Source organism: Sturnus vulgaris, chromosome 17 (genome assembly GCF_052056855.1).
Source record: "Sturnus vulgaris isolate bStuVul1 chromosome 17, bStuVul1.hap1, whole genome shotgun sequence".
Classification (NCBI taxonomy): domain Eukaryota; kingdom Metazoa; phylum Chordata; class Aves; order Passeriformes; family Sturnidae; genus Sturnus; species Sturnus vulgaris.
Genome location: NC_142259.1, coordinates 14,276,448 through 14,296,570, shown reverse-complemented (window position 1 = coordinate 14,296,570; position 20,123 = coordinate 14,276,448). Strand labels below are relative to the sequence as shown.

General features: G+C 50.9%; 1 protein-coding gene across 1 annotated transcript in view; it reads right to left on the bottom strand.

The window, feature by feature from the left end:
- TOX2 (TOX high mobility group box family member 2) overlaps nucleotides 1-19,375 on the bottom strand; it is a 147,580-nt gene extending 128,205 nt beyond the window's left edge. The window contains exon 1 of the mRNA XM_014876082.2: nucleotides 19,181-19,375. Coding sequence (XP_014731568.1) covers nucleotides 19,181-19,282 — 102 coding nt within the window. The 5' untranslated portion in view covers nucleotides 19,283-19,375. The remainder of the gene's footprint in view (nucleotides 1-19,180) is intronic.
- Nucleotides 19,376-20,123: the final 748 nt, after the last annotated feature.

The following is a 20,123-nucleotide window of genomic DNA, read 5'->3' as shown; positions in this document are numbered from 1 at the left end:
CCCCCTGGCACCTGGAGGAGCAGTGCCAGGAGCTGTTCCACTCCCCAAAACCAGGAGCTTTAGGGCTGCAGGTTCATGTCTAACAGCAAGTGGCATCTTGACCAAAGAATGGACATCCCAGGGAAACCTTCCTTCCCATCCCTGTGGATGCTGCTGGCAGGGCTCCTGGAGCCTGGTGGGACAAGCAAAGAGGAAAGGACAGAGATGGGGACACCAGAGAAACTTTGCTAAGAAGAGAAGGGGCTCCACAGCTCAGGGATGAGCTGCAAGAGGAGTGAGGCTGTGCTGCTGCCTCACAGCTGAACCAACACAAACAGCTGGGCATTACCAAACATCTCTTAATAGCAATTAAATCCACCCATGCTAGATTTTCTTTGATTGTTTGTTGGGTTTGGTTTTGGTTTTTTGGTTTTTTTTCATTATAAAGTGTTCTCACATCAAATTTACAAATGTGGGTGAACTGGAACTGCTTTCCTTCCCATTCACACGTTCCTTGGTGCTCAGGATCAATGAAGGTGGGAAGGTGAGCTGGAGTCCCAAAGTGCCAGAGAAGGCTTTAAAGGACAAGACCCAGGCCTGGGGATGGCTCTGGGCTCAGGATGGGGTCTCTGCTCTGGTCCACCACTGATCTTTGCCCTCCTTTGTATGGGAAGGGGACAATGCAAGAGAAGTGTCCGGGTGCTTGCTCCTGTTGGGCCATTCCACTGATTTAACCCCTTCCTGCCCTGCACGGCTCCCCCATCCTCAGGCAGAGGCAGACACACCAATCCAAGCCCATACCCGGGTCCTGGCCCTGTGGGGGCTCCAGGGACCCTCCTCTGGTGTCACTCAGCAGCCACTGGGCCACTCCCTGGTCTGCCAGCACCACCTTCCTCATAGCCACGGTGTTATGGGTACAGGGCAGCTGTGCAATCCCTGACATTCACTGCCAACACGGATCTCAGTCCAGCTCTGAAATTCATTGCTAAGAACTCAGTAAAACCCACAGGGACAGTGGTGACCAGCCCAGGGGCCACCTCCCCCATTAACCCTCTCACCACTGGAGCAAGGCAAGAGTTCAAAAATGGGTAAGTTCTTCTTTTACTATTTTTCTCCACAGTTTTCCAAAAGGAAAAGAAGCAGACAAGATGCTCAACACGGAGCATTCTGGCATCCTGATCTCTGCAGCCCTTCATGTGAGAAGGCTGGACAGCTCACACACAGAGAAAGAGGAAGGAAAAATGTGGGAATTTTTCCAAGTGTGTGGTCACTGGGAGGAAGGAATAAGTGTGATGAATTTTTCAGCTTTGATGATTTTGGTAAAACCAAAACCACACGCCTCAGGAACCCACTCCACAAATTAATTGACCACAGTGGCCAGGGATTCAGAAGTGGAATTGACTCTTTGATGCCTGAAGTCCCATTTTTGAACCCACCAGTCCCATTTGTTTCAGAGCCTGTCCCAAGGTCAGTGCTGCTGAAAACCACAGCTGGAGGATGCTGATGGCATCCACATTCTCAGAGGTTTTCTGGAGCTAAAGCTGAGCTTAAACCACACTTTCTCACCTGCATCACCCCTGTACTTTCTTATGATCATCTAACGATTGCCCAGAGTGCAAACTCCCCATCAAAGCAGAGGGAGAGGCCACAGCCCAGCTGCAATGTCCCCAGCCTTGCAAGGATTTCCCTGCCCAGGACAGGGAGGAGCAGGCTGGTGTCAGACACCTCTCCCAGAGCACAGGGCAGGGCTCTGCTTTGGTGTCCCATGTGTCACACACACTGCTAATGCACAGCTCACAGCTCACAGATTCTTCTGAGAAATAACCCTGGGAAGAAATTCCCTGGTAACAATGACTTCTCTCTCCCTTATACCCACACACATCCACACTCTTTGTCCACCTTAGCAATATTTTTTAGGAACCATCCTTTCCTAAGTGCCCAGTAGGACGTTTTACAGCTGCAGCCTCAAAGCTCTGCTGGCTCACACATCATTGCAGTAGCACACACCAGCCCAGGTCCTGAGTTTAAACAGAGCTTTGTAGCCACAGCAGCCACAAAGGAAGCCAGCAGAGCTCATCCAGATCCTCTGCTCATGCAGAGCTGGGAGACTCCACAGCCACCACCACACATCTGCCTGCAAAGCAGTCAGGGATGTTTGAATCCTCTTGCCACAAGAAATGGTTTGGGTTGGAAGGGACCTTAAAGCCTTAAGTGGCACCATGTATTAGTGGTTACCTTCTTTTTTCTTCTGCCTTCACTCAGACTCAGGATTGAAGCACGAGAGATGGATTTTCATGTTCAGACTCACTTGTTTATGAATTCTTTTCTGTAATACAGTGAATTCCACAGCACTTCTAGCTACCAGCTAGAAGTGAGAAAATAGAGGTGAATTCTGCTTGTTACAAGGTCTTTTAAGGCCTAACTATCCAATTAAAAGCTAACATCTTTACTATTTATATTTTTGACCCAATGACCAAACACCTGTGACCTGCACTGCAGGATTTTCTATCCAACCACAAACCACTACCTGAAATCAAGAAGGAACAAGAAGGAAGAAGAACCAACTCCCAAGAACCCCCATCTTGTCCCACACCTATTACTATATTCTAAAACCCCAAATTCCAAACCCTTCCCCATGTGCAATCACACACTTCTATTTAACTCCACACCAGTGATTTTAACTCCATCACTCAAATTTGGAGCCTTCTCCAAGGGCTCAGGTCCAAAGCAGTGTTCTCCTGGGGGTCAGTGCCACACAGCACAGAAAGCTCAAAACTCCCAGGCTCCAGGGTTCCAACAAAAGCCCATCCAGTTTCCCTCCTCTGCCTTGGGCAGGGACCTTCCACTGTCCCAGGTTACTCCAAGCCCCAGCCTGGCCTTGAACACGTCCAGGGATGGGGCAGCCACAGCTTCTTTGGGCAATTTGTGCCAGTGTTTCAATAAAAAGCCCTCAAAAGTACCTTCCTGATATCCAGTTTAAATTAACCATCTTTTAGTTTAAAACCATCACCTCTTGTCCTGTGGTAACAGGAAAAAAAGTTTGCCTGAAAAGTTTGTCCCCATCTTTATTTGCCCCCTTTAAGAACTGAATATGGAAGAGCTGGAGCTTGCACAGCATTTTATCACCCGAATTCATGGCTTCACACCAGCTCTGAGCTCTGTTTCGCTTTGGAACACAAAAAGGAGCATTGCCACAATCAACCCTGGGATGTGCTGCATCCCGGGGGATGCTGTGGGACAGAGCCCCAGAGTCCAGAGCTGCCCCAGCAGCATCTCCCACCCAGCCCTGCACAGAAAACACCTCCTGCTCACAGTGGGCAACTAATCCCTCCAGCAGGGCATCAGAGTCATCTCCACCCACATTTTATACTTTGTAGGTTACAAACTAAATGCAACATTAGACTTTAAATACAAGCATTGACACCTCTGCACAGAGAGAGCTCGGCTGCTCTTTCTAACGCATTTAGCTGCTTTTTACAAAAACGTCTTGATTATTTTATGTGAAAGGAAAAGAGGCGAGCAGCTGGTCCTGACTGCGTGTGTCATGTGTCCCCAGCCACGCCGTTATGTGACTAAACTGAACATTTAGGTCTGAACAAGTGCCTGCAGTGGGCATGGGGACAGCAGAGCCCCCAGGTGCTGTTCTCCCAATTCCTGCTGTGTCACACAGAATCATCCCAGAGGGGTTTGGGTTGGAAGGAAGTTAAAACTCATCTTGTTCCACCCCCTGCCACAGGTAGGGACACCTCCCATTATCCCACCAGGTGGCTCCAAGCCCTGCCCAGCCTGGCCTCGGACACTGCCAGGGACGGGGGCAGACACACCATGGGATGCTGCTGGAAAGCCAAGCCGTGCCGAGTTTGCAGCAGCCTCCCACCCTGTGTGTGCACCCCTGGGTGCACAGGAGCCTCTGGTGCTCATGCAAGGCACCTCACACAGGTACAACACCTGACACACCCAGCACCACCAGGGAGCACATCCCTACTGCTTCCCATTTCCCCATCACAGCCAGGAAAAAAGACAACCAAGAAATCCCCCAAACTGCACGTTCAGATGAGAAAATAAAAGATATTTCAGCAAAGCCTGTTTACTCATGTGCTGACACATGGAGAAGTTTTATTTAAAGCACTGAAAAGCTTCCTGGCCCCACTCACACTGCCCAGTGCCCCCAGTTTCAGATGGAAATGTGAAACCAGTTTGTGGGGGTGAGCTGCTGCATCACTGAGGTGAGGGAAAGGAGGAGGGGAGATGAGGAGGATGAAGAATTACATCAAGAACTGGTCCCCAGAGGCCTGAGTGATGCACATCCCCACATCACACTGGCAGCTCCCAGCATCCAGCCCCAATGGGATTTATTTGCTCCAGAGCAGGAATTCATTTTGCACTCAACTAATGTAAGCCCAAAGTGCTTTCAAACAATATTCCTCTAATAGAGACATTACAAAAGCCATTATTTTCCTGTTTAGAGTCAAACTAAGCAAATACAAAGGTAACTTTATTTTAAACAGACTACCATCATCACAAACAACGGATACCAGATATTCTTTTCCAATACACGAGGAATTTAACTTTCATTTTTGCTCTTCTTGAAGGAGTCAAGAACACCAGCTTGGTAAACACCAGCTTGTGCAGCAACATGATAAAGAAACTGGAAAACACTTCCCTCCAAATCCTTTTCCTTAATGAGAGTTAAGAAAGGTCTATTTAATAATACATTTAATTTCAAGCTCTCTTTCCTCCTACTTTCTAGAAAAGCATACATTCCAACGACACACTGAAAAAAAAAATTATTTCGAAATTATTTCGAAATTGTTCCCAGTTATGTTCTTGAAAGTATTCCCAGCTGTCTGTGACATTATCGGGCTTCCTACCCACCCCAACAGCATCCTTAAGGACTGGGAGGGGGCTGAGTTTGCTGCATAAACCCAAAGCAGCTCAGGGGAAGGAGATTTGCTCCACAGGGAACAAGGCTGATCCTGGTCTCCTCCACGCCACAGCTCTGCTCGTTCAGCCCATCTCTGAATGTTCAGCCCTGTTTTACAGAGCCTGCAGCTCCAGGTCACACCCAGCATCAGTCACCTGGCACCTTCACCTGTATCCAGGTGATTTCTAATGGCAGTTTTGCTAAGCAGCACCGAGATACCTGCAAAGCTGCTACCCCAAAGTTACCACTCTGTGGTTTCCCCACAGGGCACAGGGGGGTGAAATGCTGAGGTGACCAAGCCATGCCCTCTGGAAGGAGCAGTCCAAGGCAGGACTCCAAACAGGGCAGCAGGTGGGAGCTCTTCCCCAAAACCACCCAAGTGCCTTTGCACAGAGCTTTTCCCCTCTCTGCCTTGCCATGGGCAGTGCAGAGCTCTGGCACCAATGCCCTGCCCTGATTTATAGAGCCCTTCCAGGCCCATCAGTGACCTCCTGCAGATCTTCCTGCACCTCGAGGACTTCACTGGACCACGGGCAACACAGAGCAGTGAAGATTATTCCTCCCACCACCAGGACAGTCCCTCAGTGCTGATGCTGAGCCTTGTTCCCAATGTGTCCCTGGAACTGGGATCCTCCCCTGCAGCCCCAGCACGACACCCAGCCCATGCTGCTGGTGCCAGTCCCAGCCCAAAAGGCAACTCTGCAGGTTTCAGAGCTCCCAGAGGCCAATCTTCTGCATGCTGGGACACCCTCTGGAGTCCCACCATGCCTGTTCCCATGCTGTAGGATGCATGGAGGACCAGAAGGTCCAATAGCTGCTGGAGGCTGCCACAACACCCTCTCTACCCCCCAGTCCCACTGCAATGCCACCACAGAACCCAAACAGTGCCAGAACACCCAGACAGCTTGGGCTGGCTGCAGCCCCTGAGCCCCAGAGCACAGCTGTGTCCATTCCATGTCATCCCCAGTTTGAGAAGTGGCTATTTTTGGTGAGAACTCGAGGGCCACATGGAAACAGTGTCCTCCACAGGCAGCTTGGTTGTTGCAGAGCATCTCACATCTCACATCAGACCCCACTCCCCCAGCCAAGGAACCGGCCTGGGCATCCTCTAATTCTGTGGCAGTGAGGATTAACTGGACACTGCAATAGTTGTAGATGCACAGCAATCTTACAAAGGCTCATTCATTATCCTCTCTGCTCCAAAAACAAGCTCGGCCTTCATTTACACCTTCACTGGCTCAAAGTAGGTTTCAGAGGTAAAACCTGGACAAATTTTATCAATGAGTTCAAATCTTGAGCTAAATCAGAAGGAGGAATGGATTTACCCTAATCCCCTCCAAACATTCATCAACATCACCTGCCAGCTCAGCAGGATTTAATCTCTTTTTAATCTCTCAAAAGCAGTGGAGTGGATGGGGAAGAGGTTGGTCACACAGCAATGGTGGATCTCTCTCTCTCTCTCTATCTCTCTTTTATTTTCTTTCTGAGAGAATCCTGGCTGCCAAATCACATGAAGCAGCACTTGGAAATTCATTAAGATTTTGCTAATATCACTTTCCAGGTAAATAACTGGTTTGGATAGAACACTGCCTGGCTGAGGAGAAGTGATGTAAGAGTGGACAAAACATCTCCATGAAGATGCCCCAGGAACTCCAGCTCCATCAGCAAGCACAGGGACTGCTCGGGCAGGCTCTGCCCTGGGCTGAGGACAGGGATGGGGTGGAGATGCACCAAGGGGAAGCAGAACCCTCCCATGGCATCCACCGACACTGCCAGAAATGCAGCTCTGCCCTGCAGGTACCGCCCTGCAAACGGCTCCAACCCAGCCCTGAGCGCCTCCCAGGGAGCTTTCCTGCCCTCCACCAAAGCTGCGGGTGGCAGTGGCCGTGCTGGCTCAGGTGGCCGGGTTTGTGGTGGCCAGTGGCAAGCAGCCCTTGGCTCAGCAGCCCAGGGACCCTGGCACAGCCCGGGGCTGGTGGCAGCGGAGCCGGCGCGGGGGCGAATCCCATCCAGCGCCTTGGGAGCCCCCGGATCGCAGCGTTAGCGTGAGATTCGAGGTTTACGTAACACCACCGAGAGCTTTTGGCACAAACAATTGGTATTAGCGAGGAAAAGGAAGCATCAGGAACAGCCGGCAGAGCAAAGAGACACCTCTCGCAGCAGCCCCCGGGCTAGGAAGAAAATAAATAACAAATGCAACAGAAGCAACGCTTGGGCAGCAGAGAGGGAGAGGGAAACCAAGGCTGAATCGTGGCTGAGACAAGCAGGGAATTAAACTTGGCGTTGTCACCTCCTCGCCACCCCCGCGGGACGGAGCTTTGAGCTTCACCCGGGCGCTCCAGGCACGCTCAGGGAAAGCTGAGCCTGACGGGGCTCCAGGGCTGCCAGGGAGGAGCAGCTCAGAGGAGCCCAGGCAGTGACACTGCCACGGCATGGAGCTCCCCGGCCAGCCAGGGCATGGAGCTCACTGCCAGGGCACGGAGCTCACTGCCACGGCATGGAGCTCACTGTCAAGGCATGGAGCTCACTGTCAAGGCATGGAGCTCACTGGCCAGCCAAGGCATGGAGCTCACTGTCAAGGCATGGAGCTCACTGCCAGGGCATGGAGCTCACTGCCAAGGCATGGAGCTCACTGCCAAGGCATGGAGCTCACTGCCAAGGCATGGAGCTCACTGCCAGGGCATGGAGCTCACTGCCAAGGCATGGAGCTCACTGCCACGGCATGGAGCTCACTGGCCAGCCAGGGCATGGAGCTCACTGCCACGGCATGGAGCTCCCTAACCAGCCAGGGCACGGAGCTCACTGCCAGGGCACGGAGCTCACTGCCACGGCATGGAGCTCACTGCCACGGCATGGAGCTCACTGCCACGGCATGGAGCTCACTGCCAAGGCATGGAGCTCACTGCCACGGCATGGAGCTCACTGTCAAGGCATGGAGCTCCCTGGCCAGCCAAGGCATGGAGCTCACTGCCAAGGCATGGAGCTCACTGCCAAGGCATGGAGCTCACTGTCAAGGCATGGAGCTCCCTGGCCAGCCAAGGCATGGAGCTCACTGCCAAGGCATGGAGCTCACTGTCAAGGCATGGAGCTCACTGCCAGGGCATGGAGCTCACTGGCCAGCCAGGGCATGGAGCTCACTGCCAGGGCATGGAGCTCCCTGGCCAGCCAAGGCATGGAGCTCACTGCCAAGGCATGGAGCTCCCTGGCCAGCCTGCCCTGCAGAGCCAGGCTCCATCACTGCACCACGCTCCAAAACCTCCAATCACACAAATTTCTTCCTTTCTAACTCAGCTCAGCCTGGTGCTGCTGGGTTTCACTCTGGGATGTTTAGCACACAATATCCTGAGTTGGAAGTGACCCATAAGGATCATTAAAGTCCAGCTCCTGGCCTGGCATGGGACAGCCCCAAGAATCCCAAACCAAACCCAGGAAAAGCCCCAGAGAAGGCTGGACCACCCCACTGGCCTCGACAGTGGCTCCACAATGGCCAAAGAGATGAGACCTGGAGTTCCAGGTGGCCCAGCTTGCCCCTGTCCTGCTGGATGTCCCACACTGCCACCAGAGAATGAGAGAATCCTGAAGTGGGAAAACACCTCCAAGATCATCGAGCCCAGCCACCAACTCAGCCCTGCCAAGGCCACCCTTAAACCACGTCCCCAAGCACCACATCTCCACGTTTTTGGAAGCACATGCCCACACCTAGAGAGCAGGACAGCAACCAGCAGCCCTGTCACAGCTTCTGAGGACTCCTGGTCCCTTGGCACCTGGTGTCCCAGGGATGGGAAGAGCCCCAGCAGCTCTCCAGCAGCCCGTGGGTCCTGCAGCCTTCCTGCTCTGTCTGTGCTAGGCAAGGAAGCAGCAGCCTGTTCTCCAGACCTCCTTGTGCCAAGCACAGCATCCCTTCCAAGCTGGCAGCGTCCCCGTGCTCATGGCACGGTGACAGTGACACAAGCTCAAGCCCCAGATCCAGCACCAGGCTCTTCCTGCCTCTGAGCTATCCAAGGTTTCCAGCTCTGGCAGCAAACGAGAAGTCCCAGATGAGCTTCAGAACACCCTAAGAAAATTCCTCAAAACAAGAGGATGTTAAAATCCACATTTCCCAGAGAGTTCAAGCAGCGCTTTCCTGAAAATGGGAACTATCTGTGGCTTCATGTGCAGCTTCTGGAGGGCAGCTCTGGATAGCAGAAAAAAAATCAAACTTAATCAGGAAAGTTTCCATAATAACCTTGGGTTTGCCTGAGATTCAACGATTCTGGTTTAGAATCCAATTTGGATTGGAAGGGACCTTAAAGAACATCTCCCTGCCATGCACAGCACAGGAAGGGGAAGGAGTGGGAAAAGAGGATGAGAATTTTGTGCAGGGCCACCCTCGACTCCAGCTCTTCACTGATTTCCTCTCAAACTTGCACATTGTAACCTTTCCATGCAAAAAATAAAGTTTAAAAAAATATAATAAATGAATAATATTAATGCATGCAGGGAGAGGATGCCAAAGCCAGCTCTGGAGCCTGCTATCCAGATCCCTGCTCCCAGGACAGATCCTAAATCTCAGTCAATACCACATGTTTTCCAAGGAACGAGGCATTTCACATTTTATTAATTCTAACTAAAGCCCTTTTTATTGCAAACTTTCTATTTAGCATTTGATTGCAGCCACCACCACTGAGACTCTCAATGTATTAGAGCAGAAAGTCTATTGATATTTTTCTTTTCTGCCATCTCAATCCCAGAAGGTGCTATTTAAATTAGTTCAAATATACTTCCAGAGGTCCCTTCCAGCTTGAGCTACTTTATGATTTTTAACATGCATTTGTTTCTTTGGTGCTCTCACACAAATTTGGTATCCCACTTCCACAGGTGACTGAAGCTCCATGTTGTTATTCCCACCAGGATTTGGCCTCTCTTAAAAAGAAGGCCAAATATGCCAAACAACTCACTTAAAGTCCTGCAAGTTTATGAAGCTAAAAAGACCATTTCAATATTTTTCTCCTTTTCAAAGCCTAACTCTTAAGTGGAAAACCCAATTTAATAGAGTGTTCACAAAACCACCATTCTAGTCTGATTTAAATCAAATGGTTAAATACTCCACATGTTTGGCACAGCCAGAACTATCTGCTTTGCAAACAGATGGCCACCCACTATTAATTTGCCACCATGACACAGAAATGCAGGTTGTCAATTAATTAAAAAACAAATGCCAGCAGTCTTCAGTTCACATTATGACCTGCAGCCTTTTCTCTTTATCTTAAGTGAAGGGAAAAAATAAAATATATATATATATATATATAAAGCTACCACCTACCAATGCAAACTCTTGGCATGTAATAAACGCTGGTGTCAGCTTGGACAGATTTATCAAGTTTAAACCATTGTGTCACCAACATCCTTCTGGAGCAGAGGAGCCCAGACCATAATTCCAGTGTCAGTCCCTAAATATCCATGGATTGAAGGCTGACCTCACTGTCTGGCTGCAGGGCTGGGCCCACGGTGCTGCTGGAAGGTTTTTCTTCAAGGCCTGTTTGATCTTCAATCAACAACGCTTATCAGTGCTTGAGTCTGCCAGCCATTCCCAAAAGTTTGATATTTTTAACAGCACATTCTTTTTCTCCTTTGAACGCTATTTAGAGACAAGATAATGCAGCAGGGGAAAAGTTGCCTCCCTGGGTTGAGCATGAACAAACAGAGTAGGATCCGATGGGGGGGGAATATTTTCCATTGCTACAAGCCCCAGTTTCTGTTCTTTATGTCCTCCCCTCTCAAAACTTCTGCTTTTTCTTCTTCATACAATATTCTAATGCTTTTTTTGGGACTTTGCATAAGTCGAAACAAACCGAGATAATTCAGCTGGAATTCACTAAGGTTTTCATACATTTCATTTCCATGCTGTCAAAGTTTCTCTTCTTTTAGCTGAGGACTCCAGTGTACACTGCCCCTCTTCTGACAGTAGGGACAACAGATCTAATTCCCTAAAAATAAATCATTCTTCCACTGCAGGCACAATATTCTGGGATGAAGCAGTGTATAAAACCCCTCTGTTCAAAAAAGCACCCAAGAAAACTGTTTCTCCTCTTCCCAGCATCACTGCTCCCACTAAAACTGTTGCATTTGAGGATTTTCAAAAGGCTTGACAACTCCTAAAGAGCTGACACATCCCTACCACCTTCCCAGGGAGAGGGAGATGTTTAGGAATAATAATATTATTCCTGGCTGGAAAGGTGACATTTCCTTCATCAGTATAAATGTGGAAATCCACATCTTTGGAAGAGAGAAGCATTTCAGATGTCCCAGGCTCTGCTTGCACTTCTCCATGGACCTGGATCTGCTGCAAGGAATACTCAGTGCTCAGGGTGGCTCAAATTATTCTTTCAATAACCCCCACATGTCTGGGGGCCCTGAACTGAGCTGCTGCTTCTGGAGAGGGAGACCTGGGCCAGTTCCTGGAGAGGATAAAAGGCAGAGCATGACACAGCTCTTATCTCCCAACCTTGGCCACTGGCTAGAACAGAGATGGAGAGGAAGGTGATTGGTTTTTTTCTACCGTGGAGAGGAAAAGCAGGGTGCACATGCAGACAGCTGGGGAGAAAGGGGATGGAGCCTCCCTGACGAGCCCAGATGGGGATGGAAACTCTGACTCATCTGCAGATTTTGTGGGAAGAGAAACCTGCCAATGTGATCCTGCTAATCCGATCAAAAAGTTCTCCTTGCCACTGGAGGGGGGGACAGGATCCGTGGGGTGGTGGGGAAAATACAACCTGGGTGACAGTGAGATGGTGGCACGTCACCAGAGGGGAGGGTGGCACATGGCAGGGCTGATCCTCCATCTCCCCTGAGCACCACAGGCTGTCCCACACCTTCTCCTCCAGGCTGGGGGTCTCTGCTGCCTGGAAGATGATGCTCCTTGGGCTCTGAGCAGAGCTGCAGCAAGTTCTGCCACCCATCCCACAGGTCCTTACCCTAGCACCTAGATCCCCAGAAAACCAGGGGGAAAAGGCAGCATGAGAGCAAGGGGCTGAGTCCTCAAAGCAACAGGAAAAAAAAAAAAAAATTAAACCTTCTACATTTGAAACACTGGCAAAATTCAGCATGCTGTGCCCAGGTCCAGCCCAGAATGAGAGGTCATGGAGCTGGCCCGGAGCAAGGCTGGGCTGATTTCTGCACATCAGGCTCCTCTGAAACCACGTGCAGCCACCAACACAAACCAATAATCTCTCCATAAGAACAATTCCTGGCTCAGGCCCCCGTTTAACACTTCCCTCCCAGTTCCCTTCTCCACAGAGCCGAGCTGCAATCTCTCAGTCGTCAGGAAGAGATTTAATTATATCTGCAGAGGTCAAGCAATCCATGCAAAAGATGGGGGTGGTGGAGAGAGGTTCTGTGGCACAAGGAAAGGATTCTGCCTGCAGCACTGCAGCAGCCAGGGCCATTTTTCAGGGAAGAAATGGCATCCATCAGAACAAAACCTCCAGAGGGAAACAATAGGAAAAGAGTGGGGGAGGCAGACAATTAAGATATTTAGATCTGGTCATATAGCTGCAAAATCAGGTGATTTAAGGCTGTTTTCTGCCTTTTTTTTTTTTTTTTTCTATTTTTTAAAAAGAGTGGCATGATCAGTGCTTGTTCCAGTAAGTTTTGTTGGGAGATTTCTTCCTGCTGAAGCCGAGCTGTGTATCCCCAAAGATACACTATAATTAATTATACACTATAATTATATACATATTATCTATTAAATATTATCTATTAAATATATCTGTATATTATATATTATATATCATATATCATTTATTATATATAATTTATTATCTATTATATATTATATATTAAATTATCTATTATCTATTATATATTATGTATTATATATTATGTATTATATATTATATATTATGTATTATATATTATAGATTATATATTATATATCATACATAATTTATATCGTATATTAGATAATAGATAATTGATGTACACCCTAGAATACAGTATATGCCATCTATAATTTATGTGCAATATTATAGAACATACATTATGCATTATTTAATTATATTAAAACGAGTGTAAAATCACAAAGGTGGAACATTAGCGCTCAAACCTCCAATTAGGAATTAATAGTTTGAAAGCTCTAATCACACTAACACTTCAGCCTGACTTGAGGAATACTGAATAAGATCTCAAGAGGAGGCAGAGGTGCTGCTACACAGCAGTTCAGACAGAAACCTCGCACTCACCGGATGGAAAATTGTCAGGAAAAACACATTAGCAACACAATAACTTATTTTTAATGTGGAGCTGTTAGGAAAACACAATTATATGCTTCATTTAGACTGCAAGATATAACCCAACTTATGGTAAAAAGCATTTCGAGATCGTTTTATTAAAAAAAAAAAACAAACAGAGGAGTACAAAGGTAATAGGGAAAAATTGCACCTTGAGGGGAAAACGCTCCCCCCTCCCAGTGGGGCCAGTCTGTGGTGGTGGAGCATCCTCACCCCCTGCTCCTTGTATCCAGCAAGGAAGAGATGCAAAGTGAAGGCAGCATGAAAAGAGAGATTTTTTTCTGCCAATACTTCAGAAAAAATCACAGTGGTAACAACGACCCCCAGGCAAGGAGCTGGCAGTGCCCATCCTTCCAAGGAGGAAATGCTGGAAGAGCTCCTCAAGGTTCCAGGTGCTCTCCCACTGCCCTGGCACCAGGATCAGCCATGCACCCTCCAAGTTATTGGATGCTCTGGTCTGTACAAGAAAATATCGTTTATTAACAGAATGTGAATTCTGTTCTGGATGCACAAACTGATCGTGGTGCCTGCTGCAGGCTCAGAGGTCCAAGGCAGAGCAGTTCATGGATTTACCCTGCAGTTATGGTGCTGTAACATCCACAAGCTTTGGAACACCGATTCAGGGGACAATTATTGATTTGAAGAATCATCAGTAAATCAGAGAAACTTGTACAGTTTTGGTCGTGAATTTTTTGTCTCTTGATGTCTCCTCTGCTACAAGGACTTCCACGAATCAGGCCCTTGACAAGGTTATTCAGAAGCAGCCCAAACAAACAAACACACAAGTCAGACTGGTCCTCAAAACATCTCCCATTGTTCCCAAAACAACCTGATTAAAGCCTCCTGTCTGAGAGAACAACATTTTCTGCCAATGGATGGACATTCATTATTTAGCTCCCAGTCCCTTAAAGCCCAAAGCAAAAAATGGAGTTCCAAGCAGTGTCTGCTGTGCAACCCATCAAAGACCACTCTGGACAACACAGGTTTGTCCCACTGAGTAACTCAACCACTTTTCAGACAAAGCCCTTGCCCATATTCAGGGCCTAAAAGAAAAAAAAAAAAATTAAAAATCTACATTTGCAAATCAACAGGAGCTGCCTGCCAAATGAGAATGAAATGAGCCCCAAATTAAAAATCTGCTGGACTTTGTTCTCCATCCAAAATGCTCCATCTCCAAAGAAAGATTTATGCTACTTCAAAACAGAGTTGGCTTCGGAACTAGGAAGGGAAAGAATGTATTTTATCTTCCAGAATGGCAAAGCAGTGCTGGAACAAGGAAAAAGGGACCATGTTTATCACTGCAATGTGCAATTTATTGTAAAAGTCAAAACAGAACATTTCACAGACATGGATTTGCTACATCGACTCAGGCTTGTACCAGCTCAGATCCCATTTCTGAAAGGTTCTTAAAAAGAAGAGAGCATTGGTTGCAGATTAAAACCCATCCCATGAGCAGCAGATTTTAATGGTGTCTTGGCAAAATAGTTTTTGTCAATTTATCAGCTAAAAGGTGAGAGGGGGTGTGCTTGGAGAGGCAAAGCTGCAGGATCATACAAAGAAAATTCAGAAGGTTTGGTGGTGCTGATGAATCCTATAGGAATCCTGCAGGGTTAATAACAGGGCCCCCAGCACGGGGGTTCCCACGGACCACGGGCACTCCCAGGGTCTCACAGCAGCGTGGATTTGTCATTCCCAGGCTGAATCCTCCTCCTCCTCATCATCATCATCATCATCAACCCCCATCGTTTCCACTGGCTGGAAATCGGGCACCGTGCTAACCCAGTCTGACCGCTGTAACACCAGAAGCAAGCAGGAAGAATTTCTATTTAAATGCATTTCTGCAGGAAGAATAGAGATGATAATTCACTCCCCAAAGATGCCCCTGGGGAGCAGGATCACTCCTCCTGCATCACAGCATCCCTGCACACCCAGTGTGACAGAGCATCGTGCTCTGGCAGGATTCCTGTCACAAGCCTCCCTTGCCAAGGCAATTTTGCTTGGGCTGAGAAGGAAAAACACCCTCCTGAGCTTCGTGGACCCACACACACAATTTAGGATCTAGGAAAAACCCTTGCATGCTGGTGTATCAGCAGCACAGCAGAGCCTGTCACTAAAGCTGTGCTAAGAGCAGAACGAGCCTCCGTGTTACTAAAACGCACATTTTTTACCACGATTTATTTACTGCAAAATACAGCTGCAGAATCTCCCTAGAGCTCCAACAGGAAAAAAAACTTCTACATTTTCTCAAAGCAATTGGAGGGGTGGGAAAATGCCCCACCCGGGAGCAACACCCCCTAAGGTGGGAGAGGAACATTCTGCTCTCACCCCAAACCCGGCACCACACACGAGCAGCTCAAAACCCTGTGAGAGCTTTCCTGGCAAGCGAGCAGGAAGGCTCTGCAGCAGATACCAGTGGCCAGAGGGGACAGACAAAGGGGTTTAGACCCAAATTTAAGCCAGGAATCCAAACTAGAGGGAGGTGTTTCCTTTAGTGGCGCTCAGGGGGCTGATGACAGGGATGGGTGTCACAGTTTGGATGAGGGCTCCTCACACTTTCAGCTGAACCTTCCCCATCCCTGGTGGCCACTGTGCAGACACCAGAGGTGTCCCTGCTGTCCCAGTGATGGAGCAGCTCCTGCATCCAGCCCTCAGGATGGAGGGGCCAGCACTCCAGAGTGGGAAATGCTCGTTGCAGTTTGTCCTCTCAGGTGGCTCCTGATCACCCCCACACCTTGGGCTGAGAACTCTGCAGCCCTAAAAATCCTGCCAAGGAGCATCAGGCTGCGAGCAGCAGCTCCCTGGGCACCAGAAGTCTGGGGCTGGCTCCTCTCCCCAGCTGCCATGGCAGGCTGCTCCATGCAGGATCACCAGGGACAGGGACTGGTTTACACAGAGAGCCCTTTTCCCCAGCTTTGGTGCCACCAACACTCCTGATCCATCAGAACTCTCCACCAAATGCAGTCAGCAGCAGGGAAGGCACCTTCCCACCCTGCCTGATGGAGCAGGAGGGCTCCTGTTATCCACTCGTGGGTGTCCAGCCCCTCACCACCTTCTCTATCCCTCCCAGTGGGCAGCCCGTCCAGGTAAAACAGGGATGCTGTGGAAACAGTTAAAGAAAGGGTGCAAATTCCTCCCTTCTGGGGAGGCCTGGGCTGAACACACTCCCATTTCATTATCCCTCTAAACATCCCTTGTCTTTTCAGAAATGGAAATGCTGATGTGCAATAGGCCCCTGCGAAGCTGCAAAGAGGAATTGTGGCTGACTGCAGCGTGCAGGAGAGATTGGAGACCTCCTGGTAACAATATCATGTCCAGTAAGTGCACAAAACAATTCCATTAACATTTCAGGCTGCTCTGGGCTAAGGCAGCTCACGGCAATGGCAAAGCTCTGCCGTGCTCCCAGCGAGTTATTTATGCACAGTGACACTGCACAGCCCAGCTTTGCTGCCTCCCCTCTAAAGAAATAAATAAATAAATGAAAGGAAAAAAAAAACCAGAACGGAACAAAACAAGCCTTTTAAATCAAAGGGCTTTAGAGCAGCTCCATAAACTCAGCGAAGCAGGAGGACAGCAAAGAGCCTATAAGTGCTCCTTGCCTAGGTCCTTCCCAGAGAATGATTTTATCTGGGATATCTGCACACCATAACGGGAGAATTCTGATTTTTCCAGTCCACCCTACCCTCCTCTGTAGTTTTTTTAAGTGGAAATGCTTTGAGGCAGACACTGTCTCAGCCCAGCCCTGGGCTGAGCCACCAGCACCGGGCAGGAGCAATGGGGCTGGGGTTGGTGCGAGGTTCTGGAGTTTCCCAGAGTATCCCTGTGGCTCCAGGAAGCAGGAAAACTCTTGTTGCATGGCAGGCACAAGAGAACAGCACGCTGCTGGTGATCCTCGGCTGGATGCCACCCCACCTGCCGGAGTTATCCAAAGGAAAAGCAGCAGGAGTCACCTCCTCCCGCACCACTCGGGGCCACGCTGCGATGCTGAAGTTACACCTGCAGTCTGCCAGGGAAAGACTCGACCCATTCCATCCCTGGCTTCATCCCAGCGGCCTCATGCCACGGACAAACGTGCACGGCTGTGCATAAGCAAATGTCATTTGATAACTCAGAAAAGAAAAGAAGGGGAGGAGGGGGAAAAAAAAAAAAAAAAAAAAAAGCGCCCTGAATATCAGCAAACGGTAAGTCACTTCCTTTCTTCTGCCGCTGCCTTTAGATCCTCGGTAGCAGTGACAACAGCAGCATCTGGTGGCAGTGGTCAGTACCTGGGGCGCTCCTCTCCGGTGTCCCATCACCAGCACCCATGGGCGCCGCTCCGCAGGGCTGAGCTCGCTGCCGCCCCAGCACAGCCCATTGCCCGCAGCCTCCCGGCAGCAGCGGCAGCGAGGGCCCGCGGATCAATTGCGAGCTCCTAATCCGGGACTAATCTCAGGGATTCAGGCCACGGATGAGCTGACGACGAGGGGCCCCGCGCCCCAAGGCTCGGGCGGGCGCTGCCGGGGGACACGGGGCCAGCAGCCCCGAGCCCGAGACAACTGCGGGCACGGCCACAAACCCAGAGCACCGAACACCCCACGGCAAAGGAAAATCGCGTTGGCATCCTACAACTTCTTGGTAAAAGCGAGTTCCGAAAGGCAGCAGGATTTGGGGGCAGCCGCAGTTGCCAGCGGCTCAGGCTCACATGATCCCAGATTTCTGCTTTCGCACACTACGGGCTGATGTTTGAGCAGGACAAATGTCCTGCTCCCAGGTGATCCGGCTCTCCTTAGCATTTTAAGAGCATATATAGTGTTTTAAGAGCAATGGCAATGATAATAAAACACTTCGAAGCCAGCACTAGGCAGATACAGGCGAAAACAATGAAAGTTGTTTCCTTTCAGTATAATCCAGCCTCTCAAAATAAACGAGAACTATTAGGTTTGCTACAACTCAATAAAAAGAGATAAATAACCCAATGACAGAGAAACAGTTAAATACATGTCTTCAGACATAAAGATTAATTTGCCGCGTCTGGGAAGCCACATACATTTCCCTCTGCTTGTGTTTTAAGAGTTTGATCCCAAAGTATCACAACAGTGAGATGAGCCGAGAGCATCCTGAGCTGCTGCACGACGCAGGAGAACATTTTCTCCTTTTATTAACTTTTTTCAACTCAATTACCCGAATTTGGCCCGGAAGGCAGCAAGGATGACATCTGGGATGATCCCCGTCCCTCCAAAGGGATCTGGATCCCACGGCTTTGTAGCTGAAACATCAGCGCTGTTTACCCACAGCGAGCAAGGCGATACTCGCAGAGAACTCCTTATCCCTGAAGTAGCATCTGTCCCCTTCGCTTCGCCTTCTCTAGGGTGAGGGAAATTTCCTACAGCACCTCCGCGCTCTCAAATATCCCCTGCGCATCCCTCCTCCCGTTACAAGCGCAGGGGTGCTGTAGGTGCTGTAGGTGCTCGCAGCTGCAGCGAGCGGGGAAGAGGAGGGTGAGGGAGGTGTCCCCGCCGTGCTGGGGCTCTGGGGGCACACGGACAGCCCAGGCCGGGGCTGGCCGCCCCCTCCGCGGGAGCGCAGCGCTGGGGCGCGCAGGCAACCCGGGGGACGGGGCCGGACCCCGTTCGGGAGGAGCCGCGACCCGGCCCGGCGGCTCCGCAGCTCGCGGAGAAGGTGCAAAACAACAACACGGCGAACAACAACAGGAAAAAAGTACCCGACAACAACCGCAACAACAACAACCCCCCCAACCCCGCGCATCGCTCCGGGCCGAGCGCTCCCGGAGCGGAGCAGGTTGAGCTAACCCGGCACGGACACACGGACACACGGACACACGGACACACGGACACACGGACACACGGACACCGCGCTCCGCTCCCGGCCGGGCTCGGGCTCCCCCCGCTCCGCTTCCAGACCACTTTCAAAATTCCCTCCCGCAGCCGCCGGCACTTTCCTTGCCCGCGCCCGAAGCCGCGGAGCAGCGGCGGGACGCGCCGAGCCGGGCACCCCCGCGAGAAGCCGCCGGTACCTTGTTGCAGTGATAATAATCCAGCGGGCCGAGGCAAGTGGGGTCCGCGCCGGGCAGCGAGCCCACGGCGGGCGGGGCGGAGGGGTAGAACCGAACGTCCATGCCGGGGCTGCGGGCGGCGGCAGGCGGGGGCTCCAGCGGGCATGGACCCGGTGCGGCGGCGGCGGCGGTGCCTCTGGCGCGGGGAGAGGGCGGGGACAGGGCGGGCGGCGGCCCCCGGCCCGCCCCGCTCCGCACCGCCCCGCGCCGGGGCCGCTATTGTTCACGGCGGGGCCGGGCGGCTCCTCCCGCCCGGGGGATCGGGCACCGCGGGCAGCGCCGCCGCAGCTCCGCCGAGGAGCCCGGCCCCCAAACACGGCCCGCCGGGGACCCTGTCACATCTTCCGTGCCCCGTGTGCCCTCTCCCGACGCGGGACGGGGCCCAGCAGCTTCATTTCCCTCTGCACCTTGTGCCCACCCGTGAAGGATGAAGGATGCTCTCCAGCGCGCTGGTCCAGCCTCAGTTGGACCCCAGCAGGAACCCCGAAGATTTCCCTCATTTAGAACCCCTGTTTTCTATTAGGGGTTCTATTAGGCCCTATTTCTAGAAGGTCTGAGCCTCCCCACGTGCTCTCCCAGCCTGGAGAGAGCAGCCAGGCTCAGCCTCTGCACCAGGCGTTGGCTTCCTGCTGCCCAAGGCACGGAGACCCCCATTCTCCCCCCACCTCGGCTTTCCACACATCCCAATGTTTATAACTCAGCTCCATCCATGAGCACCCTCCCGGCCATCCCCCTCCCATGGGCCGGGACTTCCAGGGCACAGCAGCGTGGAAATCCCAAATGTGGCGGTGGGGAGGGAGGATGCTCGCAGCTGAGCAGCCTGGGCGTGCAGGGGTCCCTGCTCCGCGCTCTGCCGCTCCCTTCCAGCGGCTCCCAACAGATCCCTCCGGAAAAACAGCCCAGT